Raw genomic sequence first — 23,803 nt, forward strand, 5'->3', positions numbered from 1 at the left:
GCCAGTTTCTATGATGTAGCACTTGGAAAATATTTGGTGCTTTGTCTACAGTTCTTGGACAGTGTTGTTCATTAAGCTCTTTACCAGCTGTTTGATGCGTTCAGTTTTGATCAGTGGATCAATGCTGATACTTGGTAGCCACTTTGTGATTGTATTGTATAAGACTGACTGTTCTGAAACTGGTGATTGAAGTTCAGTTTTGAAATGGTGCACCTTAAAGGTGCTAACCTGTTTTGGGGTATCCACACTTGTTACTCTCATATCTTGCCCTGACTCTTCAATTCCTGTACTCTTTTCATTAGACTTTGTTTCCATGGTTTCCAGTGATCTCCTTCCACCAATGTCTGTAGCATCCTCTTGATAATCAAATGCATCACAGAGGCTGGGGATAGCATGATCACTCTCACAACTTGGACCTGTCTCATCTGCTCTTGTTCTAAGCACCTCCTCACATTCTTCTGACTTCAGAATGCATTTCAGGTTTACGTCATTAGTTTCCGTTTTTATATTTTCTTTACTGTACACTTTATTTTGACTGATGGGCTTCAGTTTCTCTGAACTCTCGGTCAAACTCACATCATAACCAACAGAGGTGCTTTTATCATCAGTGTAGGGTAACTGAAGGTTCTCTTCAACCGCTTCTTCAAGTCTGCTGTTTTCGTTTTCGTTCATTGTCCGGGGGGCCATCTCCTGCATCGTCTCACCACCTTCAAGCGTTCTTTGGGTCTGTTTGTCTTCTGAAATCATTGAATCGGTTTCATTTTTCCCAGTGTCCCTTATTAAGTATTTCTCAACACCTATTGACAGAAGGTCTTGCAGGTCTGAAAGCATGTTGATACTCCTTTGCAAGAGATCAGTCATGTCATCCATTGATAACGGCTCATCGGTGGATTTGTATTCGATCGCTTCCGGGTTTGGCATCGATTCATTTCCGAGGTTAGCTTCACAAACTAATTTGCTTTCACACGAGTCAATCGTTGTATCTATAGAGCTACTATGATCTCGGTTTGACATCTGATCTGGCTGATTGCTCTCACGGGTGCAACTCAAAGGTACACGATGTCTTGTTTTTCTATTGAACTCCGAAGGACTGTTTACATAGTTGACGCACCACATAACATACGGCCACACTGGTTTTGCAACTAGTGGTCTCGTAGCATCTTCCTGTTCAACTTTTACGTCTTTTGCCAATATCGCTTTTAATCGTTTTTCAGCCGTCTCTGCTTCCTCTCTAAGTAGCAGTACCATCTCAACATCGAATGGATTTTCAAATGGATCGGTGGCTTCCGCCATCTTTTCCTTTCTGTTTCGGTGGACGAGCTCGTGGAAGAGGGAGGACTGGATTTAAGTAAAGCAGTAAAGCTAAGGTCCTGGGGTGCGATGCATCATAGGTAGCAACCGGGAAAACCCCGGATATCATCAAGATTTTATTTGTTTTTATTAGGCACTTTTAAGGTCGCGCAGGACCCTTGCTCATTAATAAATTCATTAGCCAAATTTTTGAACATCGATCAAAAAATCATGATGGAATTACATCATGATTGTCCTTTTACTGAGAGATGACCGTTTGCTGTAATGTTACAGGTTCTTAAAAGTTTAACTGCAGATAATGCGGTTTTGTGTCCAAGTTTTCGGCTACTACAGCGCACCGAGTTAAATGATTATATAACCTAGTGATGAATCATAACCTCTTTTCTGTTATGACAAGAACGAAATTTTCGATTTCAAAAACTGCTAGAAGTTATCTGCTTCTAAGAGAGTAAAAATGTGAAATCTAAACTTTGAAACGTGCTATCTTCATTTTGAGAACGAAATTTCAAAATTCGCTCTTGTCATAACACAATAGGGTGCGCCAAGTTCATGTTCCTCGCGAATCAACTCCGGAAATTCTATATCGGCGAAGATAACTTGGACACAAAATTGCAGGATTTTCCGCTTCCGAAGACCTTCCGAGTCAATCTTTACAACCGACGTGTGCTATATTCGCAGCAGTGAATCTAATTATGATAATTCGCTTTGTTTCAGCGCACGGTACGCAAAGCTGAGAACAATACCGTGTAATTACTTGTACAAAGAACTTGTACAAAGAAAAACATTGTCATGAATATTTCGTTTGTTGTCGGCTTCAGTCGTCGCAGTTCGTGCCTACTCTTTAAATAATACATACATAATGATCTCAAGGGTCCTGTGCGACCTTAACAACGCATTTTGATCAAAACTGCCGCAGCTCGTTTCGAAACGTATCTTTTATCCCTCCGTTGATAAGCCCACCCAAAATTCCTTACGAAGTTGTATAAGCCCAGGGCTTCTAACCAGAATTGTACGGTATTCATGATTGTCATCTTGTTGCGGGCCCAAGAGAGGCCCGCAACGTCGCCCGCAACCCTAATCTTGACATTGTCCAGCGGATTGCGTATTACGCGTGCGCGCCACGTTTATAAAGGCTATCTGCAAACCGGAAGTTGAAAATTTTGTTCTTCCACTAAGAACGATCGGAATGCAAAAAATGTGTCAATCACGACAGTTTGTCGTAACACCGGAAGAGAAAAATCTTGTCTCCAAGAGCGATAAGAATGCGAAAAATCAACAGTTTGTCACATTAGATCGAGGCTTCTGTCTTGCAGACATTACCGGTACGTTTTGCAGACGTTGTTTTATAGGTGTTGCTTTTGAGAAGATCTGCTGTGATCACAGATAAACTACGGCAAAGCGAATGATTCCAACAACGGTTATTCTCGAGAAATTCCTTATAACACTGACAACAAAGCGAGTTTGCCGACGGAGGAAAATCACATCTCAATTCACACCGCGTGCTCGACTACACTTCGCAAAATTGTCAATCAAAAAAACAACTCTGATTGGTTTGCGGCAATAGGAAATGATAAAAAACATTCGTGACTTAAGCGTGACGCGTTACTCGACCTTACTCGGAATAATTTTCTTTTGTCCAGTGATTTAAAAACACTTCCCTCCAATTACCTTCTCAACTGCATCGAGGCCCGCACTTTCTAACCTGTGGTTACCACTAGTTTTACTGGTATTAAATAGATAGCTATGTGGATTACTGTGGGAGACTTACATACCAATGTACCGTATAAACTTGGCCAGGTGGACCCAGCGTTTATCTGACTTCTGCAGTTTATTTGTGGCCGTTGTTGAAGGGTTTTTATTCGTCTTTTTTTTTACAAACATGTATCTGACTAATATACATACAGCTTATTATACCTTAAAAAAATACTTTAGGAGCCTATTTTCAACTCCGCCTAGGAGACCCGGCGTTTAATCAAGATAATACGATATGGGGAAACAAGTGCCAGTTAATGGCGACATCACTATGAAATTATTTGAAATTACGCGGAGTGTATTCAAGAGAAAATGCAATAAGACACACAAAATGTTGTTATCGCACAAAACCACAAAATGTGACCTTTCAAAGAACGATTTTTTAAAAAAAAAAAAAAAAAAAAAAAAGGAACAGTTCGTTACTTTAAGCACCCAAAACAACAATGTGATGCCTGAATTGTACATTATTTTTTCCTTTTTTACAAAAAAATACATTTGAAAATTAACATAATCCATGGAAAGAGAATATGAGATAACATAATGCGAATGACCATAAAAAGTCTGTTTATTCAAAGAAAGATAAAAAATACAAAGGACGATTTGTGGAAAATCCAAAACAACATGAAACGAAGAATATAAGTGTCCAAATAAATCAGTTTCCAAATGAAATACTTTGTGTCCAAAAAAACATGTCCATAGACATTTCGTTGAAAACCTCAAGTATCACCAGCGCCTGTTACCTGCAAAGAAAAAAACAAAACGATAAAAATATCGAGCTACTCTCCTCCGCAGAGGCTCCTTCAGTGGAGGGAAGAAGGCGAAAAACACGGAAGATAAAAAATAGGGGGAACGTGCAGAAATCGGGAAGGGCCTACCTTCTCTCTTCCTTCCCAGTGTCGCTCGCGCGCTTCGGTGAAGCGGTAACATTAGAGAGTTTGACAGACAATTTATGAGGAAGTGATTCATTCATCATAATTTTTTTGCTTAGCATGCTTTCGCCGGCGCACACGAAAATTACGATTCGCGAAAAAAACTGAGTTGATGACGGTTTGGGAGGCTGGAATTTTGAGTCACGCATCATGTAAGAGCCAATTTATTCATTCCACTGATTACTTACATTGCAACAGTCGTTTTAATTATCAAGTTATTCTTTAAGATCTTTCTCCTTTCCATAATTGAATTCTCGCTGTGCGATTTCGTTGCATTCTTTACGAATTTCTGCAAAAGGTTTACGCTAAGACCCTAAGCAATCTGTGTTTGTCCACAATAGTGCAATTAATTTTATAAAAGGTACTGAAACCACAAGTACCGCTAGTTGGAAAGGGAAACAAAAATGAATGTTCTACCTGGCACTAGTAAAGGGGGACAGGGGGCGGGTGCCAGGGGAAAAGGGGAAGGAAGTGGGAGACGGGGTGGGAGAAAGGGCGGGAAGCGGGTCTCATAAGGCGGCGGGAGCCTGGAGAAAATAAACATTTCGCAGCATTTCGTTATATTTCCCAACAGATCTGGGACAGAAAGAGGCGGGATGCGAAAGTTAAAGGCACAACGGAGGCAGGAGGTTCAGACCCCCTGTTCCCCTTCAAACAAATTACTTACCATGTGGTTGATAAGGCCCAGGTGGCCTCGTCCTTATGTCCATTAAATTAGGCCCAGGTGGTCTTGTCCTTATGTCCATTGAACTAGGCCCAGGTGGTCTTGTCCTCATGTCCATTGAACTAGGCCCAGGTGGCCTCGTCCTTATGTCCATTAAATTAGGCCCAGGTGGTCTTGTCCTTATGTCCATTGAACTAGGCCCAGGTGGTCTTGTCCTCATGTCCATTGAACTAGGCCCAGGTGGCCTCGTCCTTATGTCCATTAAATTAGGCCCCGGTGGCCTCGTCCTTATGTCCATTAAATTAGGCCCAGGTGGCCTCGTCCTTCTGTCCATAAAACTAGGCCCGGGTGGCCTCGTCCTCATGCTCATTAAATTAGGCCCAGGTGGCCTCGTCCTTATGTCCATAAAACTAGGCCCGGGTGGCCTCGTCCTCATGCTCATTAAATTAGGCCCAGGTGGCCTCGTCCTTCTGTCCATTAAATTAGGCCCGGGTGGCCTCGTCCTCATGCTCATTAAATTAGGCCCAGGTGGCCTCGTCCTTATGTCCATTAAATTAGGCCCAGGTGGCCTCGTCCTTATGCTCATTAAATTAGGCATATTAGTTCTGCCGTTTCTATTTCTTATGGTACCACGTGCACTGCTGGATGATACAGGTGCTGTTTGAATGGTCATTAGCGGTTGAATACCATTGTTAACAGGCCGTCTGCTCTCCCTACTATTGTGTCTTCTGCGATAAACATCGCAAGAAGAATGAATTGGAAACGACGGCCTGCTTTGCCACTCAGTGCGTGGTGGAAACCTAGTCTTGCCACCAGATGCCATCCAGGGTCTCTCCGCGCCGCCAGCCGATCTGGAGAACCCGGTCGCAGGGAAGTATCTAGAGCAATTCGGCGAGGCCTTTTGATACTGGGTATGAGATGGCCTCTGCTGGGAATTGTTTTGACTGGCCATGGACTCCGAGGTGCCGTCGGCAGACACAACAAATGGCTTCTCACAACGTGTGTCTTCGGTGTTAATTGGAAAATTAGGCGAGGCCTTTTGATACTGGGTAAAAACTGGCGACTGCTGGAAAGTGTTCTCACTGGCCACGGTTTCCGTGGTGCCGTCGGCTAGGCTTTTATAGATTGTGCTCCTAAAAGTGGCATATTATGCTACTAGCAGTGCTCAAAATTTTGCCAAATTATGCAAAAATTATGCCAGAATTCCCAAATTATGCTTCTGATTTCCGAAATTATGCTCACAAAATGACGTAGATTCTATACATAGAGGTGCGCAATAATGACACCAAATTATGATGTTTTTTAAATAAACTGTTGTTGTAAATTTATTTGTGTTTATGGCAGTTTATCACGGCCGTCAGCTGTCCAAATTAGCTGCTCGCATCTCTAAACCGTTTGTAAAATGCCTCCAACGACTTAGCAATCACAATTGTATAGCTAAAACACGCATTGCAAGAACAAACTACCTAAATTTCATTTATTTCTGTAGAAAGTACACCATATTTACTACATTTTATGAATTTATGCTCCAAAAAGTGCTAAAAATTGCTAATTATGCCGTGGCAGTGCTCGTTTCACAAATTATGCTTTTTAGCTCCAATTATGCCAAAAATTATGCTAGCACAATCTATAAAAGCCCACCGTCGGCAGACGGGACAAATGGCTTCTCACAACATGTGTCCACGGCGCTCTCGCCAGTCTCAGGGAAGTTAATTGGAATATTGGGCGAGGCCTCTTGATACTGGGTAAAAGCTGGCGACTGCTGGAAAGTGTTCTCACTGGCCACAGATTCCGGGGTGCCGTTGGCAGACGGGACAAATGGCTTCTCACAACATGTGTCCACGGCGCTCTCGCCAGTCTCAGGGAAGTTAATTGGAAAATTGGGCGAGGTCTCTTGATACTGGGTAAAAACTGGAGACTGCTGGGATGTGTTCTCACTGGCCACAGATTCCGGGGTGCCGTTGGCAGACGGGACAAATGGCTTCTCACAACATGTGTCCACGGCGCTCTCGCCAGTCTCAGGGAAGTTAATTGGAAAATTGGGCGAGGTCTCTTGATACTGGGTAAAAACTGGAGACTGCTGGGATGTGTTCTCACTGGCCACAGATTCCGGGGTGCCGTTGGCAGACGGGACAAATGGCTTCTCACAACATGTGTCCACGGCGCTCTCGCCAGTCTCAGGGAAGTTAATTGGAAAATTGGGCGAGGTCTCTTGATACTGGGTAAAAACTGGAGACTGCTGGGATGTGTTCTCACTGGCCACTGACTCCGCGGTGCCCTCGGCAGACGCGCCAGGTGGCTTCTCACAAAGAGTGTCCATGGCGCTCTTGCCAATCTCAGGGAAGTTTACTGGAGTATGGGGCGAGGCCTCTTGATACTGGGTAGAAACTGGAGACTGCTGGAAAGTGTTTTCACTGGTCACGGTTTCCGCGGTGTCCTCGGCAGACGGGACAAATGGCTTCTCACAAAGAGTGTCCATGGCGCTCTTGCCAATCTCAGGGAAGTTAATTGGAATATTGGGCGAGGCCTCTTGATACTGGGTAAAAACTGGAGACTGCTGGGATGTGTTCTCACTGGCCACAGATTCCGGGGTGCCGTTGGCAGACGGGACAAATGGCTTCTCACAAAGAGTGTCCATGGCGCTCTTGCCAATCTCAGGGAAGTTTATTGGAATATTGGGCGAGGCCTCTTGATACTGGGTAAAAACTGGAGACTGCTGGAAAGTGTTCTGACTGGCCACGGTTTCCGTTGTACTGCCGGCAGACGCGACAAATGGCTTCTCACAACGTGTGTCCACGGCGCTTTTGCCAGTCTCAGGGAAGTTTATAGGAATATTGGGCGAGGTCTCTTGATACTGAGTAAAAGATGGCGACTGCTGGAATGTGTTCTGACTCCGGTTACGGTCTCCGCAGCGCCTTCGGCAGACGCAGCAAATGACTTCTTATAACGTGTGTCCGCGGCGCTCTCGCCAGTCTCAGGGAAGTTAATTGGAATATTGGGCGAGGCCTTTTGATACTGGGTAAAAGATGGCGACTGCTGGAAAGTGTTCTCACTGGCCACGGTTTCCGCGGTGCCGTCGGCAGACGCGACAAATGGCTTCTCACAACGTGTGTCCGTGGCGCCCTCGCCAGTCTCGGGGAAGTTTACTGAAGTATGGGGCGAGGCCATTTGATACTGGGTAAAAGCTGGTGACTGCTGGAAAGTGTTTTGAATGGGCACAGAGTCGACAGAGTCTGCGGTGCATTCGGCAGACTCGGCGAATTGCTTCTCGCAACGTATGTTGGCGGCGCTGTCGCCAGTCTCGGGGAATTGTTTTCGGCAAAGAGGTACGGCCTTCTGAAACGTGGTACCGGTAGTTTCTGAATCATCTCTATTGAAATAACGTATAGCGACTCGAACCGCTAAAAACGTACACCAAACAGTAACGAAAACCATTTTCACCACAACTTGCGAAGCTTGAATTTTCGTTTCTTTCGTCACAGAACGTAATTATCATATTCGATACGGCGAGATTTCAGTTAGAAATTCGCGCGCGCAAATGTAAGGTCTAATTTTTCACCAAGCGAGATACAACGCGCTCTCTGAAAAGCTTAACAACGTGGGCTTCGCCTTGTACTCTCAATTCCAAAACATAGTCCCAGGTGACAGGTTTCTTTCCGCCTTTTTTAAAAATTTTGAATTCAAATAAAATTTAAAAGGTCCAGAAATTACCGGAAAATACCCCAATATCAACTGTAATACTCCGGCCGTAAAGATGCAAAATTTACCAGGGTGCCACTCATTAGAACTCCAAAAATTCCCTGACTTTTCCTTGGCCTCAAAACAATTTTCACTGACTTTGTATTAAGCGAATTATCATAAGTTAAATCCACTTTTACGGCTTCAGCTTCTTTTGCACACAATCGATACTCTTTTCTTTATTTTCGATCTCTTTACATTTTTCAAGGGATTTTGAACGAATGAAAACAAATTTCCCTGAAATAAGATTTTTCCTGACTTCACCCTGACCTTAAAAATTGTTTGTTTTTCCCTGACGGTGGCAACCCTGGATTATACGTACTTTTCCTATACCAAAGAAATCATGATACCCAGTTAATAATACTTCAAGTCTATTAACATTAGCTAACAGCTTCGTCACATTCGTGTTTTCGCGTAGCATGCTAGGAAAAGAGAATGCTCTTATTCTTTTGTTGTCCGCAATTTTTAAAGCATGACCTTCCAGGATCTTCCGTTTCGTTACCCTGTAACCGACCTAACCGATCCCGCGTTCCACCGACGATAGAGCGGCGCCTGGGACGACGCGGGAATTTGTCCCATGGCCCTGTCACTTGAAATCCCGAGTACCCCGCCTGAGAGATCGAAGGATTTTTTGGGGTCTGAAATTTTCGATTCCGGGAATTTTTTGGGAAGGAAAATTTGGCAATTTTTTTTTAATTATGCAGGGATGTTTTTGGGTACCTTGAAAACAATGTGAACATTCGTGGTAGTGCCTTGGCTGCTTAGTTTTGCGAATAAACTAAAAAGAAAAACGTGTTTTGATGTTGATTTTTTTGAGGTCAATTTTTGATCTAGGGATTTTTTGGGTTATGTTGGACGCCCTATGGATTTTTTTGGGTCTTCATTTTTGCCTGCATTCGATCATCCCCGTCACTTGAAAAGCTGACTACCCCTCTGGGGAATTTGACCATGTTGAACTGCTGAGTGTGACTCATCCTCGGAGACCCAGGGGCAGTTAGTGGGGGCGGGGGAAAGTCTATACGGGCGAAAAAAAAAAAAAAATCGGCGAAGAAAAGTCAAGAACGAATCGCCCGTATAGACTTTCCCCCGCCCCCACTAACTGCCCCTGGGTCTCCGAGGATGAGTGTGACTATGAAGTATGTGGCAATCATTTCGTCACGCAACGCTGCCCTTGTACTTAGTAGTAGTAGTAGAAGTCTTTATTAAGAAGCTAGTCACAACAAACGTGTGGCTTTACAATAAAAAAACAATCTAAAATAAGCTAAACTAGTAAAATGAACCTATTATATGTATCAGTTACAAGGATTTTAAGAAATAAATTTAAAAAGACATCTATTTACAAAAGTGCGTTTGAAACGTTCTGTTTTTACTTTAGGGAGTATAAAGTCATGGCCCCTTTCTCTAAGAGCTCTGTTCCGTTTGGGTGGGAGCAAGTCATATAATACATGGCCAGTGTCACTTGTGATTCTGTTGAAAAGATCACTGTCCCTATTCTTAATAACATCAGATATCAAAATGATCTTATTTGTATAGCCAAAACGATAGGCTCGCCGAAAGAAAGTGTCAATCCGATCTAAATATTTGCCTTGATAGGCGGAGCCCCACACTTCTAATCCATACAAAAATAATGACATTATTAATGAGTCGAAGAGTTTACTAAGCTGATCTTTAGTGTACCCATAATATTTGCATACCCTAAGAATATATAGTCGGCTAGCAGCTCTAGAAAGTAAACTGTCAACATGAAGGTCCCAGTTACAAGGATCTTCATGGAAGGTAATTCCCAAAAGTTTCAGCCACTCTTTTCGCTCAATCCCAAGCACTGGAGGAGGAGCAGGCTGAGTAGTTCTACTATGCAGTAGCATTTCCCACGTTTTTGACAAATTTAAAGACATCCTATTGTTGGCTGCCCAGCTCTCAAGGTTCTTAACTTCTGCGAGCGCCGTGTCAGAGTTCCTTCTAACAGGTACACTAATAGTGATATCATCGGCATATTTCGAGATCCCGTTGTTTGAATCAACTAGCTTTATATCGTTCACCATCAGAGAGAATAAAAGTGGCCCAAGGACTGTACCCTGTGGCACTCCTCTGTTAATATCAACATAATCAGTTATCTTTCCATCCACAACGACTCTTTGTTTGCGGTTGCCAAGGAAGCTTATGATCCAGTTGATGATATATGGATTAACATTAGTAGCTTTTAACTTTTCGCAGACAATTTTGTGAGAGACAGTGTACTTACCGTTACGTATGGAGTCAAGGAGTGATAGGACACCAAAAATTCCCGGTTATAAGCCCACCTCATTCCCACCAACATGCATTAGATGCCCATGACACTAACAAACACGGACGGCCATTTTGCATATTATTTATTGACTCATTTCATTGCCATTAAATACAAAACTGCAAGCTTTTACCCGAAAGATTGGGGTCATGTCATGTTCTGAGCAGATTTTGGCTTGGTATAAGAAACATCGCTTTCCTTCGTCTCACAAGATATATTGTTTTATGACATCATACATTCTTGATGTTATAGCTTGCTATATGGCTTTTAAGTGATACATGTCATGTCCTCTTAAGGCTGGTTTTCTCTAATGATAGAGTCAGAGTCATACCAGTAAGAGTGCTACAACTTAGTGAAAATCAAAAATCAGCATTGTAAGCAAAGTCATTGGATTGATAGAATCGAAAGAAAAAAAATGTGAACTAGACTGTCAGACTCACAAGCAGAAGCAGAAGAACAAACCAATCAAGGTCTGTTCTCATGCCCTCTCAGAGTGCTTCCTTTCTGCTTGCAACTCTGACAATCTGGTTTCCACTAGATCATGAAGCCTGAATCGCAACTCTGCCCACGACTCTGTCAGTTTGATTTTTAGGGTTTGTACACTTTTTCAGGCCAAAAATTCAAGGACTTTTCAAAGACTTTCCGGGACCCTTCTTGGAAATTTCAAGGACCTTTTTTCATGAAATTTACCCCAAATCAACCATTGATGTGCTTGCTGAAGAACTAAAAAAATCGCTTATTTTGGCGGTCTTCTCATTGCCTTGAAGCCTTTTGACGTTTAATAAAAAAATCAAGGACAATCAAGGATCGAAAACCAATTTCAAGGACTTTCAAGGCCTTGAATTTTTGAGATTCAAGGACTTTCAAGGCACGTGCGTAACACTCTGTGCCTCTGACTATGACATCAACACCATCGCTAGTGAAAACCAGCATTTAACCAATCAGATATCAGCTAAGACTGGTATAACATAACAGTGGATAATGTAGGTTGCTGCTTAGCAACAGACAACATAAAAAACAGCGAGTTTAGCAAGCCTAATGCAGTCTTTCTGTTGTTTATTTTTCCTTCTATAGGCCATAAGCGAAATTGTAGCTAGCAAGAGACAACACAAAGCACTTGTCTTGAAATATGTTATGAGAATGCTGAATAGCATTTTAAAGGTTCTAGATTTCAAATTTTCTGGAAAGCATGCCCCCAGAACCCCTTAGAAGAGATTGTGCCTTCGGTGAAGAAAGATCTTGCCAATAGTCTGGTTACGGCCCTGACTAAGGAACCAATTTGCAGGCTAAATACTACCCTAATTTTACAAATGGAGGGGGACAGGGTTGTCTGAACTGCCTGCCTCCTGTGCCTTTTACTCCCGCTTTCCATTTTTTTTACTCCCGCCTCCCGCCATTATCATAGCCGTTTTATCCTCTTTGTCCCATTTCTTTTGCAAAATATAATGGAATGTTGCGAAATTTTACTTGTTTTCTCCCGGTTCCCACCACCTTAGAAATTCTGCTTCCTGCCCAGTGGAGGGGTATGGCTGTACACAGGCAACCCTGTCCACCTCCACTCACTATGTAGCTAAGTCAGTGCTACTTACAGTAGAAGCAATTATCAGATAGAAACAAGGCCCTGTTTTACAAAGCTTTAGTCACGCTATATCCATTTAGCAACTAATCAAGATTTGAAGAGGCTAACACAGTGGACAGTGCTTTAGCATATGCTTTAGGGTTCTTATAGAAAACACAATTGTTAGCACAAGTATCAGGATTTGTATCCCAGATTGTTGGCCCACAAGAGCATAAGGCAGGAAGAACAATGTTTCTGCTCAGCACTTTTTCCTTTAAAACGGCCTGCAAAGCCTCTATATACCTCTCTGTTTCCCTTTCTTTTTGAAGTTTCTTGTGTTGTTTAGCCAAGTCCATTTTATTTTTATTTTCTTTCTGAACTCTGATAAATGACTCCTCTTCCTTTCTAGCTCTTTGCATTTTTAGCTTGTCAATTTGTCTTTGCTCTATCTCAAGGCGTTCCACTTCTTTCTCGACCTTCAGATTTTCCATTCTTTTGCGATGTTCCTTCATTCGAATGTTTTCTCTAACTTGCTCTCGCTCGATGTCCATAAACAGCCTCCTATACACAGCAACTTGGGACTTTGCACGAGCTTTCTTTTCCTCTAAAACCTTTGAAGGTTGCAAAAGTACTTCAACACCAGCTTTGGCCGTTTTCTTTTCCTGGGGATCACCAGTTTTCTTCTGCTGGCTATTCCAGTCGGTGTTTTCAATTTCTAAATTTTCATCACCTTCAAAATGAACGCGTTTATCTGGGTTCAAAGCTGTCGTTCGATCTTCTTGACTAGGCAAACCTCTTTCAGAAATCCATCGATCGTGATCAAAACTCTGATCTTTTATCGCATTTTCACCAATCCAATAATCACCCATTTCCTTTTCTGAATCATCCTTTGAAAGTTCGTCTTGCGGGTTTTTGATTTTAGATTGTTGTCTCGACATCCCATGATCTTTAGTCGGCGAAGTACGCCACAAACCGCCAGGGAGTAGTGTACTCAAATGTTCAACTTCTGCTCCAAGACTCTTCGAACTGAGAACATTTCTTGCATGTTTGGAACAATTTCGGATCTTTTTAGCATGATCTTCTAGCAGTTGACTTGCAGTGTCCACTGCCGAGTAATCTCTAGTGGCGCTTCGTTGAATTTTCAGCTCAGAATCATCACGATACACACAGTTGTCACGCCGAACACTGCTAGGTAACGAACTCTGTTGAACAACATTTCGTTCAACTTCAAAAGCTTCCTCTGACATACCGTGCTGTTCGTCTCGTTTCATTTGCTCCAGATTTCTAACCCTTGATTTCACCTCCTGTTGGAATTCTTTTAGCCTTTCTTCCTTTTCTCTGATAATTCTTTTGAGCCGAAGCTCTTCCTCGCGTGCGCCGTGTACATGTGTTGCCGGTCCGCGATGGGGTTCTACCCAAGCCGAAAATGGCAAGACTGCAGACGATCGATGCTCGAGTTGACCCTTTGATCGAGTTTTCTGTGGTTGTTTCTTCTTCGCCCGCTGTTCTGGTTTTATTGGATTGTTCTGAGGCACTTTAAACTCGATCGAAGCCGCCATTGCGTTTCTAACGGTCAACTTTTCAAAATTGTGAAGGAGCGTAGTCAGCGGCTTACTTAGAACTAGTATTTCCTTCATGTAACATTACATGAATAGTCTAGCAAATTGATCGCGTGACCTTGTTGGGCATCAGTCACGCAAACGTCATTCCCCCGTGCAATGGCCTCCCTAGAAAGACTTCTTGTTTCAGTTTTTAATTTCAGCACTACGGTACTTTTGATTTGTTTCACAGTTTGTATTGTACTTTATTTATGTACTTACTACAACAGATCAGTCATCTCGGGTATTAACAAGAAATTCGTTCTGGTCACGGGTTGCGACTCTGGTTTCGGGAGGGAAACAGCAATCGCCTTGGATAAACTGGGATTCGGTGTTTTCGCGGCATGTTTAACAAAGGAAGGAGAGGAAAGCTTAGAAGCTGTCACAAGCAGTAGAGTGTTTGCTTTATCTCTTGACGTTACTGACTCGCAGAGGGTCAAAGCGGTGTATGAGAGGGTGACAGAGCTGTTACCTCCTGATTGTGGTAGGTCAAGGTTGTCAGGAGGCTTAGAGCTGGATCTTGGTTTGAGATATAAATCCAAACATACTGTCATACTCAGCTTAAGGTGTTTTGTATTTGCAGTCTTAATCTAGTTGTTGCTATTCTAACTACAGATCTAGCTAGATTCCGTTGTAAGTATTAAAGTATTGTAAGTATTAAATATTATTATTAATATTATATTATTATTCCGTTGCAATAGATCTAGCAGAGGTTGGACGGGAGGGTATTGATTTTGGATATGATTTGTGGTCAGCAATTGGGCATAATTCTTAGAAGAAACTAGTTTTTAACTGTTTTTATTCATCTCTTGGGAAGTGTGATCTACTTGTAATTATCAATAATTTAAAGTCTTTAAGCCTTCTAAAATATTAACACAACCCTGGGGTAGGGTCTGGTCTAAAATGGGAAGGGAAAGTTGTATATTCTGAAATATGGTGATGCTAGATAGATAGATAGACAACTTTATTTATAGAGGGTAGCACGTAACAGAAATTCTGAAAAACCTGTTAATTAAACTAATTAATTAATCTAAATAATCTAATTACAAAAATTTTAAAACTCTAATATTACAATAATTAATTTAAAATACAAATTATTTTTCTACTACTTCTAATTACAAATATCTTTAAAATGCTAAGAAAGGGAAAGGATAAGATAAAGGATAAGAATATAATTATGTACACACCCCATTTATATTGCACGTGTACCATGACATTTTGTTTCTCTTTATTGTTTCGCAGTACTTTGGGGTGTGGTCAACAATGCTGGGGTGACTAGTGTTGGATTAATCGACTGGATGCCATTTGAAGAATTCAAGCAAATGGCTGATGTCAATCTTTGGGGTTTGATTGATGTCACCAAGACTTTCCTTCCACTCGTTAAAAAGGCTGAAGGCAGAGTGGTGAACATTTCCAGCATGTTAGGTCAGTGCGATGTGAAGCCAAAATACCATAAAATTCCAGTTATAAGCTTTGGGCTTATACCATTTCATAAGGGGTTTTGTGTGGGCTTATATAAGTGGAGGAGCTTAGTATATCTGGGAGGGCTTATAAGTGGAATCAAAAAAAAAAACGTTTCGAAACGTGCCACAGGAGTGTTGATTGAAATATTTTTTTTAGGTAAAAACGCATAAAGCAACATTTAGCCCTGTTCAGTACTGTCATCCAGCAGAAAGGGGCTTATATCCTGGGGGGAGCTTACAGTCGGGTGTATAACCGAGGGGCTTATAACCAGAATTTGTTCTCTTTGTTGAAACCTTGTGGTCCATTGAACTTGTCACGTTTTCTCTCATGCAAGATTTTGTAGTGTATGGTCTCATAGAAGTTTAAGAAATACAATGTGTACGGTCTGGTAGAAGTTTTACAATTACAGTCCTATAACAACAAAGGCTCGTCTAGTAGCAGAATGAAAGCGGGAGAGTGACAGGTTTTCCTTTTTCTGAAGAAAGGCCCAAATAGCTGAATAATTTCTCCCTCCCCCTCTTTAAGAAAAAAAGCTCACAACTCATCTCCTCTTATTTAGACAACAGAAAATGCATCTCTACTCCCCCCCCCCCCTATTGAATCCAAACCTGTCTGTATGAGTCTGATCTTAAACTCTTTTAACTCTAAGCAGTCTCTTAATCTTAACATTTCTGGAATTTAAGTCTAATGCTTTTAAAGCAAATGTACTCATGTAATTTCAACAGGCCAATTTGTAGTACCCATGTCCTGTGCCTATTGCATCACAAAGTACGGCGTAGAAGCTTTCTCTGATGCCCTGAGAAGAGAGATGAGCCCTTGGAAAGTGAGGGTCAGCATCATCGAGCCCGGGTCATTCAATACTGGTCTCATGGACGGCAACAAAGCTGAGAGAATATTGAGAGGACGCTGGGAGTCTTTGAGTGAGGAAGTCAAGAATGATTACTCTGAGGAATATCTTGAAAGAAGTAAGGATTGCAATAAGCAGTGTTTGGGTTGAGCAGAATATAAAAGAGCCACAGGGGGGTACTCGGGATTTCAAGTGAAGGGGACGGTCGAAGGAATTATTTGGGTTTGAAATTTTTCGATTCCGGGATTTTTGTGGGTGGCTTGATTTAAGTAGGGATTTTTTTGGGGTATTTTAAACAATCTAAAGATTTGTGGTAGTGCCTTGGTCACATAGTGCTGCAAATAAAGTACAAACACTGAATGTGTTTCTAAGGTTTTTCTTTGTGTTATATGTTCAGATCATCCCCCATTCCCTCTTTCTGAAAAATTTAATGGGCCTGAAATTCCGCATGGCGTTTTTTGGGGGGTTGATTTTTGGTCCAGGAATTTTTTTGGGTTTTGTTGGAAGCCTTAGGTATTTTTTTGGGTCTTGATTTTTGCCCCCATTCGATCATCCCCGTCACTTGAAATCCCGAGTACCTCCCTGGGAAAAGAGCACTGTAACCAACAATGATTTTTAACTTTACTCAAATATTATGCCATTCGTTCTACAGGTATGAAGAATTTCCACAAAGGTTTGCGTATGTGTTCCTCTCACACATACAAGGTTGTTGATGCTGTTGTGGACGCCCTGATGTCAAGCAATCCTCAAACACGTTATCAAGTTGGCATTGATTCAAAACTATTGACATTCATGGCTCTTCTTCCCTCATCTGGTCCAGACAAAGTCCTTGAAAGATTGTTCATGCAAAATCCTAAGTAAAGACTCCATGGATAACTTTGTCTTCAAGTTATGCCACTAATATGTGATGACTATAAGAGATCTTTTTGGTGCATTTGCAAAACTGCATGTCCTACCTGTTGGATGATATTTCAGGCAACCTGTTGGATGATATTTCAGCCAACAGCCTTTAAATCACTTGAAAGTTCCTTTCAAGTAAATATTATAATTTAGTTTAGTATTTTTGCACTGACCAATTCAAGTCTCTTTCACCATTGTTTATCCCATCATAAATCTTAACAGTGAGCATTTTACATTTTTCTGGAAAAGATTGGATCTAACTGCCTTCTTTTCTATTTATTTTTCGCTTAATATTTGTATTTAAAATAAACTATGGCAATTCCATACAATGCCACCCACTCTCTTTTCATAAACAATAGCTTTGACACCTTATTTATCTTTTTTTTTATTAAATGTTATTATTTTTCTCTGGGTCCACATTTGTTTGTGTGCGTTTGTATATGACCTTGTTTTCTCCAATGTGTCACCAAGCGAGATTAGCTCTTATTAAATTTAGGAGCAATGTCACAGAATATTAAGGCATTTTTCTGATTCCTTTCAAATTGAAGGAAACCTTAAAATAATAGTTTTCTAAGGTAGAAAAACAACAAAGGAGTAATCAAAAGCAAAAATAACCAAGAATAATTTCAACTGATAAAGATTGAGACAAATTGCGAATGACAAATTTTCGAAACTTTGCCAATGTTTTCAAAATGTGTTGTCTGTGACGTAGCTTCTTTAATCAATAGTTATTCTGGGTGGAAATTTACTAGTTATGGTTGTTTAGCTCTTGTATTAGAATCCATGTAAACCAAAGTAAATAAACGTGTCTTGTCCTTAAATCAGTTTTAAAAGTCCTTTTATTTCACAACAATTATAACTGCTTTTTAAGTGTTTTTTATTTTAACAATTTAATTAGAGGTTCTAACACCTAAATACTTTTTTATTCAAGCTTTTTTAGAACTTAACAAAACTAATCTACCAATTTAGAGAGACATTTTACAAAAAAGGCAAGAAAAAATACTATACATTCTCCTAAAAATACCAAACTGGCAAAACAATATGGAAACAAACAACAATACTAAAAAAAGTATACCGTAAAATTCCAGTTATAAGCCCCCCGCTTATAAGCCCTCCCGGTTATAGGCCCATCTACCTGGAAACAAAAAAATACATCCTATTATAAGCCCTCCCCCCGGATATAAGTCCCCCTCTGCCGGATGACAGTACTGAACAAGGCTAAATGTTGCTTTATTATGCGTTTTTATTTTAAAAACGTGTTTCGATCAACGCGCCTGTGGCTCTTTTTGAAACGTTTTTTTTTTATTCCGCTTACAGGCCCTCCCGGATATAAGCCCCTCTGCTTATAAGCCCACCCAAAACCCCTTACAAAGTTGTATAAGCCCAGGGCTTATAACCGGAATTCTACGGTATATCAGTGACCTCAAAAATTTTGTCAAGCATGCACAGCTTGGGCTGAGAAAGTTGACAAATATACATAAAAAAACAGCTGCGGTAAATATAAACAAAAGAACTAATAATTTAAATAATTATTGTCTTTAGACCTACAAAAACAAAAACAAAGCATAATATTAAATTTATTTTTCCTTTCAAGGTAATACAAGCATGAACAGTTAACAGTAAATAATGAGAGAACCAATCAGATTTGCAATAGACTATGGCGAGTACCTTAGGGTTAGAATGGGAAGTACCGGTACATACTTCACGCCATTTGTTCAATGGCTTCATCGATGTCCCCAGCCAGATTCTTAAGCTTCTCCCATTCTTCTACCTTAAGTGAAATCCCTAACAACAACAAAATTTAAAACTTGAGAAATCATTGACTGCCATGCCATTTTTAATATATTTTAACTATGTACAACAAAATAATCTCCTTTACAGTCAAAACCATAAAAGCATGAACAACTTAAATTATTTTTGGAATGTTTATTATTTTGCAACCAATCAGATGCGAGACATAACCGCAACAAACCGCAAGAGTAATTGAATTCTAATTTGAATTGAAAATTAAGACATGGCTAGACAGCGCATCTGAGAGCAGAATTTTGTTTTAAATTTTTTCAGCAAAATATCATTCGTAGTTATTCATTGCTTACGCATAAGCTCTGAAATAGAAAAAGAATGACAATTTCAGTATTTGTTAACAGTGGAATAAAGGACGTGGAAAAAAAAGCCAACTCGTTGTTTTGTGACTGATCCAAACCTTTAAGCTAATTACTCTTGCGGTTTGTTGCGATCACGTCCCGCATCTGATTGGTCACTAATAAACATTCCAGAAATAATTTTAGGCGTTCATGCTTTTATGGTTTTGACTGTAATTAGCAACCAGATCTAAGGTTTATTGACTGTCTTATAGTCTAATAACTAGTTGTACCTATCGGTAAGTGCCAACGAGCGAAATACTCATGTTTGTTCATAAGGACAGATATTCAATGGTTTTTGATAGAACTATATTTAAAATGACCAAAATATGGTAAATTGTATAATTTTGTAGGTAATATGCTAAAAAAGTGCTATTCCTCTGGTGTTCATAAATGACACAGGCTTGATAGCCTGTGTAGCAGGCGCCGTAGTTTCCAGCGCGCGCATTCTCGCGATCGCGCACTCTTTTAAACACACTAAAAAACGTACACAGATGTCTGCTACGCAGGCTACGGGTTTGACAGATTGATAACTCTTGACAAATCTTTAAATTCTTTTCAACGTTAAAATGTCACAAAATGTAGGCAATAAATGAGGTTTAATCACTGTTTTTTAAATACAACACGCGATAGTTAAAATGTTTCCGTCCACAAAAGGGATACAGTCGAAGCTCTCTTAACGGAAACTCTTGTAAGCGGACAGCTCTACTTACGGCCGCCTTGTTTGAAACCCCGTTTTAACTCCCATACAAACTCTGTATTTTTACATTCTCGTAAGCGGACATTCCCGTAAGCGGCCGCGGACACTTTCAGACTTAGACGACTTAGACTTTTTCTTTGTTTTTAAGCTCCCGTAAACGGACACCCCAAAGAAAATGCTATTTACAACCTCTGTATCTTTGCTTTTATCAATCAACTTCACATCGCCGTTCGTCACAATGATTTTACAGTAATTACAGTACCATATTTCAGTGTTTTTGCATTTCCAATACGGTACTGTATTTATTGTTAGCTGGGCAAGCTCCCGTAAGCGGCCATCTATCCCCTACACCTCTAGTGGCCGCATTCAAGAACCATTCTCGTAAGCGGCCAGCTCCAGTTACGGACACTTTTTTCGCGTCCCGAGGGTGTCCGCTTACGAGAGCTTCGACTGTAGTTGCATTTCAAGAACTTCTTATAAATCAAATCCCAAAATCAAAACTGCTAAGATGCTTTTTTAAAAATAATTTTCAGTAATCAGAGACAGTAATGCACGGGTCAGATTTCAGTCTCGCATGCGAAGTGTCATGTTCAGTTACGCAAAACTTGAAAAATTTGAACAGAAAACAAAACTTGAATGGTCAAGGATTATTTGGAGACAAAATTTTTATTCAAGTTAACATAACATTTGCCGTTAGAAGTAAAAAACTTTTGACTTTCTTGTGTGTATGACATGCAGTAATTTTAGTAAGCGTCGTTTTGTATTGATGTTATTCCTACGCGGAGCGAAAATACGTGCCAAATAAAATATAAACGGTATTTGATTTGGAATAAATCATCGGTCAAACAATTACTATAAACACAATCAACACTAAAAGGAAGCATTTACCCGACTTCAGCATTCTCATAAGTCAAGAAAACTCTATTTGAAGTCAACAGTCCGCTTTTGATTTTCATGTCTCTCTTCGATCGTAAATCAAAGGACTCCAAATTCGAAAGATTATTTCATCGCTTTGAAGACCTTGATGTTCATTTTTTCGGCGGTCGAATATTCTGTAGGGTATTCTCTTTCGATTTATAATTCCCTAAAGGTGTATTTATCGGTAAAGGGATGAATGACCACATGAAAATTTTAACAGCGAGCCGCGTGGACGCCATTTTGGTCATTTGCTCTCTAGCAAGGAGTGAGAGACTGAGAACCAGTTGGGAAGAACAATACAACCCAAATATGGGGTTTACTTACACCCAAATATGGTCAAAAACAGTCCCTTACACAGAACTTAAGATTTTCTCTGCCTATACACTCATACGCACACGGCTCTATGATTCTGCCGCCTCGACAGCTTCGCCTCTTGGCTCGGCTGTCTGGTTGGCAATAAAGTCTATGTTTTAGCCTTGTGGCCCATCAGGCTGGAGCTTATCCCAGTTTCAGTAGCATGAAGTGACTAGGAGTATTTCTACCCTTCCCTTGATAAGAGGAGCAGGGTTGGCGCAGTGGTGAGAGCACTCGCCTCCCACCAATGTGGCCCGGGTTCTATTCCAGCCCGGTACCATGTTTATGTTGAGTTTGTTGTTGGTTCTCTCCTTGCTCCAAGGTTTTTTTTGGGGGGTTCTCCTGGTTTTCCTCCCTACTGCAAAACCATCATGTCCAAATTCCAATCGACCTGGATAGAGGACCTGCATGAAAACCAGCTGATCAATGTGGCATCCTCTCTAAATATAGCTATTTATTTATTTATTTACTTAATCCTTACTCACCTTTCTTTCCTGGCCTTAGCTCCCCGTCTGCCTCATAGAACTCCCTGATGTCTACTAAAATCTTCCCTTTAAATTTCCTTACTGACACTCTACGTTTTGCGGCGATCTGAAAAAGAAATATGGTTGCTGATTTGATGAAACTTCTTTGGGAAAAGTCAGCAGACAGACAGTGGTCTTTGTTATGAAAAGGGTAACTTCCATGCATGCATCCTTCTTATCTTGTGTTTAGAGAAAGGTATACAGATACACAAACCAACAATGCATTTGAATTGTTTTGTTTCTTTTTGTTAATTAACAGGGATCTTATCTTGTTGAGAGTGGGGAATAAACTACTTTTGTATTCAACAAACAACTAAAAAAGAAAGGCTTGCTGTATCGTTTAGCTGATAGACTTTCTAATATTTTGTCAGGCTCGGTCTGACTTCTTCGAGGAATGAGCTTTACAATAGACTATTTGATCATTCAGCAGCTATCCTAAGTAAGGATACATAGGGGGAGGGAAGCCCAGGGGGAGTACTCCGGCTTGTAAATGACGGGGATGATCGAAGGATTTTTTTGGGTTTGACATTTTCGATTCTGGGATTTTTTTCGGTTGGAAAATTTGGCAAGTATTTTTTGGGGTGACTTGATTTAAATAGGGGATTTTTTGCGTATTAAAAAACGAACTAAAGTGCCTTGGCGTATTTTTGGTATGATGAATAAACAAACACGAGCGTTCAATTTTTTATGGTTTTCTTTGTGTTACCCTGCCCCTCCTGGCAATTTAGGGGAAATTTGACAAGGGAATTTTTGGGGGTAATTTTTGGTCCAGGGATTTTTTTGGGTAATGTCGGAAGACTTAGGGATTTTTTTGGGTCCTGAGTTTTGCCTCCATTCGATCATCCCCGTCATTTACAAGCCAGAGTACCCCCGCTGGGGAGGGAAGTATCCCCTATAGTGGACTAAACAGGGAGGCTCTGGCCGAAGGAGGTGCTGTTTTCATATATAAAAGGATAGGGATTCCTTTTCTGTCAAAAATGGTATATAAAGAGTAGCCTCCATTCTCCCTGGGGTGCACCACTGCACGACATCATCACCCCCCCCCCCCAACACCACCACCACCACCCCTCACCAGCCCCCTCCCCCCTAATACCCAAGCCATTACAGTGTATGTCCAAACTGCAATGAGACAAGGAGAAAATAAGATCGAGTTTAGTTAAGTCTTAAATTAGTTATTTTCTCCCTCTTGCTGTGACAGGATTTCAACGTGTTTGCTTACTAACTTCCCCAATCCTGTTTTCTACACGCACATGTAATCAATTAATCAAACGTAAAACACCATCTGGCATAAAATTACAACCTCAAAAACTCCGACTTCCTCGTCCTTTTTTGAGCTACTGGTGGCCTTGGAGGATTTCTCTTGTTTCGCCTTCTTTTTTGGTTTAATCTGACTCTGAGACGAAAATAACGACAAAAGCGACACACAACAAGTTGAGCTTTCTAGTAAGCCTGCTTCAAAACTTTCAACATGAAATTTCAAAACGGAACGCCATCACGCATGTAATCATTTACCTCCTCTTCTTCAGAGCTTTCACTTTCAGAGACAGTCGGTTTTGATTTAACCCTCTTCGACATGACAACTGGAAACTGCTTGCTGCAAAGTATCTCAATGGACAAAGCAACGCAAGAGACAAGAATCAAAGCGCGCCAAAGTGCTTGGTAGCCACCCAGTTAGGGCCCATTCTCCATTTTCCTGCTTTTTTCCAGGTCACACAACGCTTCCCTAGTTGCGTGACTGCCCCCAAAAAAGCGGGGCTCCAGGGCTCCAGAGAATTTGATGGAGAGCTCTGGGCTCCATTGATATACTTGTGTTTTACAGTTCTCCTGGGTTGTTCATCAATTAATACGTTTAAAATTTGACACAGTGGATGACGTAGTTATAGGTAGTAGTTTACAGGTGTGGTTTTAAGCTTCTCTTTTTTCTTTTTTCTATGGTATATATCATGTTTCGTGCGTGTGTGTGTTTCAAAGTTTTTAACCTGTTAAGTCAATATTTGAAAACTGGCAACCTGGTATTTTTAACCTAATTGTTTATTTTGTCGGGTAGCCAGTACCCTTGTTTTTCATTTTCTTAGTTGTACTTTTCTACGTAAGTAGCTGCAAAAAGGGTAAAATAAGGTG

At 40.9% G+C, this 23,803-nt stretch overlaps 7 protein-coding genes across 7 annotated transcripts in view; 2 read left to right on the forward strand and 5 right to left on the reverse strand.

Annotated features, from left to right (window-relative positions):
* The window catches only part of LOC144666339 (protein HTATIP2-like), a 148,498-nt gene that overhangs the window by 19,276 nt on the left and 105,419 nt on the right, over positions 1 to 23,803 (forward strand). The window lies entirely within an intron of this gene.
* On the reverse strand, positions 46 to 1,306 carry LOC144661209 (uncharacterized). Its single transcript, XM_078521939.1, has one exon. The coding sequence runs from the start codon at positions 1,291 to 1,293 to the stop codon at positions 46 to 48; it is 1,248 nt and encodes a 415-aa protein (XP_078378065.1). The 5' UTR covers positions 1,294 to 1,306.
* On the reverse strand, positions 3,611 to 7,297 carry LOC144654363 (uncharacterized). Its single transcript, XM_078514531.1, has 3 exons — positions 6,309 to 7,297; positions 4,660 to 5,771; positions 3,611 to 3,803 (listed from the first exon to the last, which is right to left on the reverse strand). The coding sequence occupies exons 1-3, from the start codon at positions 7,292 to 7,294 to the stop codon at positions 3,787 to 3,789; spliced, it is 2,115 nt and encodes a 704-aa protein (XP_078370657.1). The 5' UTR covers positions 7,295 to 7,297; the 3' UTR covers positions 3,611 to 3,786.
* LOC144647936 (uncharacterized) lies at positions 9,578 to 10,515 on the reverse strand. The gene has a single exon (XM_078507609.1). It carries the CDS (start codon positions 10,434 to 10,436, stop codon positions 9,702 to 9,704), a length of 735 nt encoding a protein of 244 aa, XP_078363735.1. The 5' UTR covers positions 10,437 to 10,515; the 3' UTR covers positions 9,578 to 9,701.
* LOC144657539 (uncharacterized) lies at positions 12,156 to 13,837 on the reverse strand. The gene has a single exon (XM_078517917.1). It carries the CDS (start codon positions 13,793 to 13,795, stop codon positions 12,341 to 12,343), a length of 1,455 nt encoding a protein of 484 aa, XP_078374043.1. The 5' UTR covers positions 13,796 to 13,837; the 3' UTR covers positions 12,156 to 12,340.
* LOC144664847 (retinol dehydrogenase 7-like) lies at positions 13,899 to 17,046 on the forward strand. The gene is made up of 4 exons (XM_078526092.1): positions 13,899 to 14,318; positions 15,077 to 15,259; positions 16,024 to 16,263; positions 16,798 to 17,046. Exons 1-4 carry the CDS (start codon positions 13,955 to 13,957, stop codon positions 17,004 to 17,006), a joined length of 996 nt encoding a protein of 331 aa, XP_078382218.1. The 5' UTR covers positions 13,899 to 13,954; the 3' UTR covers positions 17,007 to 17,046.
* Positions 18,659 to 23,323, reverse strand: LOC144630053 (uncharacterized). The gene is made up of 4 exons (XM_078488367.1): positions 23,195 to 23,323; positions 22,983 to 23,069; positions 21,644 to 21,749; positions 18,659 to 18,830 (listed from the first exon to the last, which is right to left on the reverse strand). The coding sequence occupies exons 1-4, from the start codon at positions 23,255 to 23,257 to the stop codon at positions 18,748 to 18,750; spliced, it is 339 nt and encodes a 112-aa protein (XP_078344493.1). The 5' UTR covers positions 23,258 to 23,323; the 3' UTR covers positions 18,659 to 18,747.

This window comes from Oculina patagonica, chromosome 1 (genome assembly GCF_052425735.1).
Source record: "Oculina patagonica isolate OP01 chromosome 1, crgOcupat, whole genome shotgun sequence".
Taxonomy (NCBI): domain Eukaryota; kingdom Metazoa; phylum Cnidaria; class Anthozoa; order Scleractinia; family Oculinidae; genus Oculina; species Oculina patagonica.

Excerpts from the sequence above, each read along its gene's own strand:
- LOC144630053 (XM_078488367.1), bottom strand. The coding sequence starts at position 23,257 with ATGTCGAAGAGGGTTAAATCAAAACCGACTGTCTCTGAAAGTGAAAGC. Across the intron at positions 21,750-22,982 it reads AGGAAGTCGGAGTTTTTGAG|ATCGCCGCAAAACGTAGAGT; the intron begins GTTGTAATTTTA and ends TTTCTTTTTCAG. Across the intron at positions 18,831-21,643 it reads GCTAAGGCCAGGAAAGAAAG|GGATTTCACTTAAGGTAGAA; the intron begins GTGAGTAAGGAT and ends TGTTGTTGTTAG.
- LOC144657539 (XM_078517917.1), bottom strand. The coding sequence starts at position 13,795 with ATGGCGGCTTCGATCGAGTTTAAAGTGCCTCAGAACAATCCAATAAAA.
- LOC144654363 (XM_078514531.1), bottom strand. The coding sequence starts at position 7,294 with ATGGACACTCTTTGTGAGAAGCCATTTGTCCCGTCTGCCAACGGCACC. Across the intron at positions 5,772-6,308 it reads TGTGAGAAGCCATTTGTCCC|CCTAGCCGACGGCACCACGG; the intron begins GTCTGCCGACGG and ends AATCTATAAAAG.
- LOC144661209 (XM_078521939.1), bottom strand. The coding sequence starts at position 1,293 with ATGGCGGAAGCCACCGATCCATTTGAAAATCCATTCGATGTTGAGATG.
- LOC144664847 (XM_078526092.1), top strand. The coding sequence starts at position 13,955 with ATGGCCTCCCTAGAAAGACTTCTTGTTTCAGTTTTTAATTTCAGCACT. Across the intron at positions 15,260-16,023 it reads GAACATTTCCAGCATGTTAG|GCCAATTTGTAGTACCCATG; the intron begins GTCAGTGCGATG and ends TAATTTCAACAG. Across the intron at positions 16,264-16,797 it reads TGAGGAATATCTTGAAAGAA|GTATGAAGAATTTCCACAAA; the intron begins GTAAGGATTGCA and ends TTCGTTCTACAG.
- LOC144647936 (XM_078507609.1), bottom strand. The coding sequence starts at position 10,436 with ATGGTGAACGATATAAAGCTAGTTGATTCAAACAACGGGATCTCGAAA.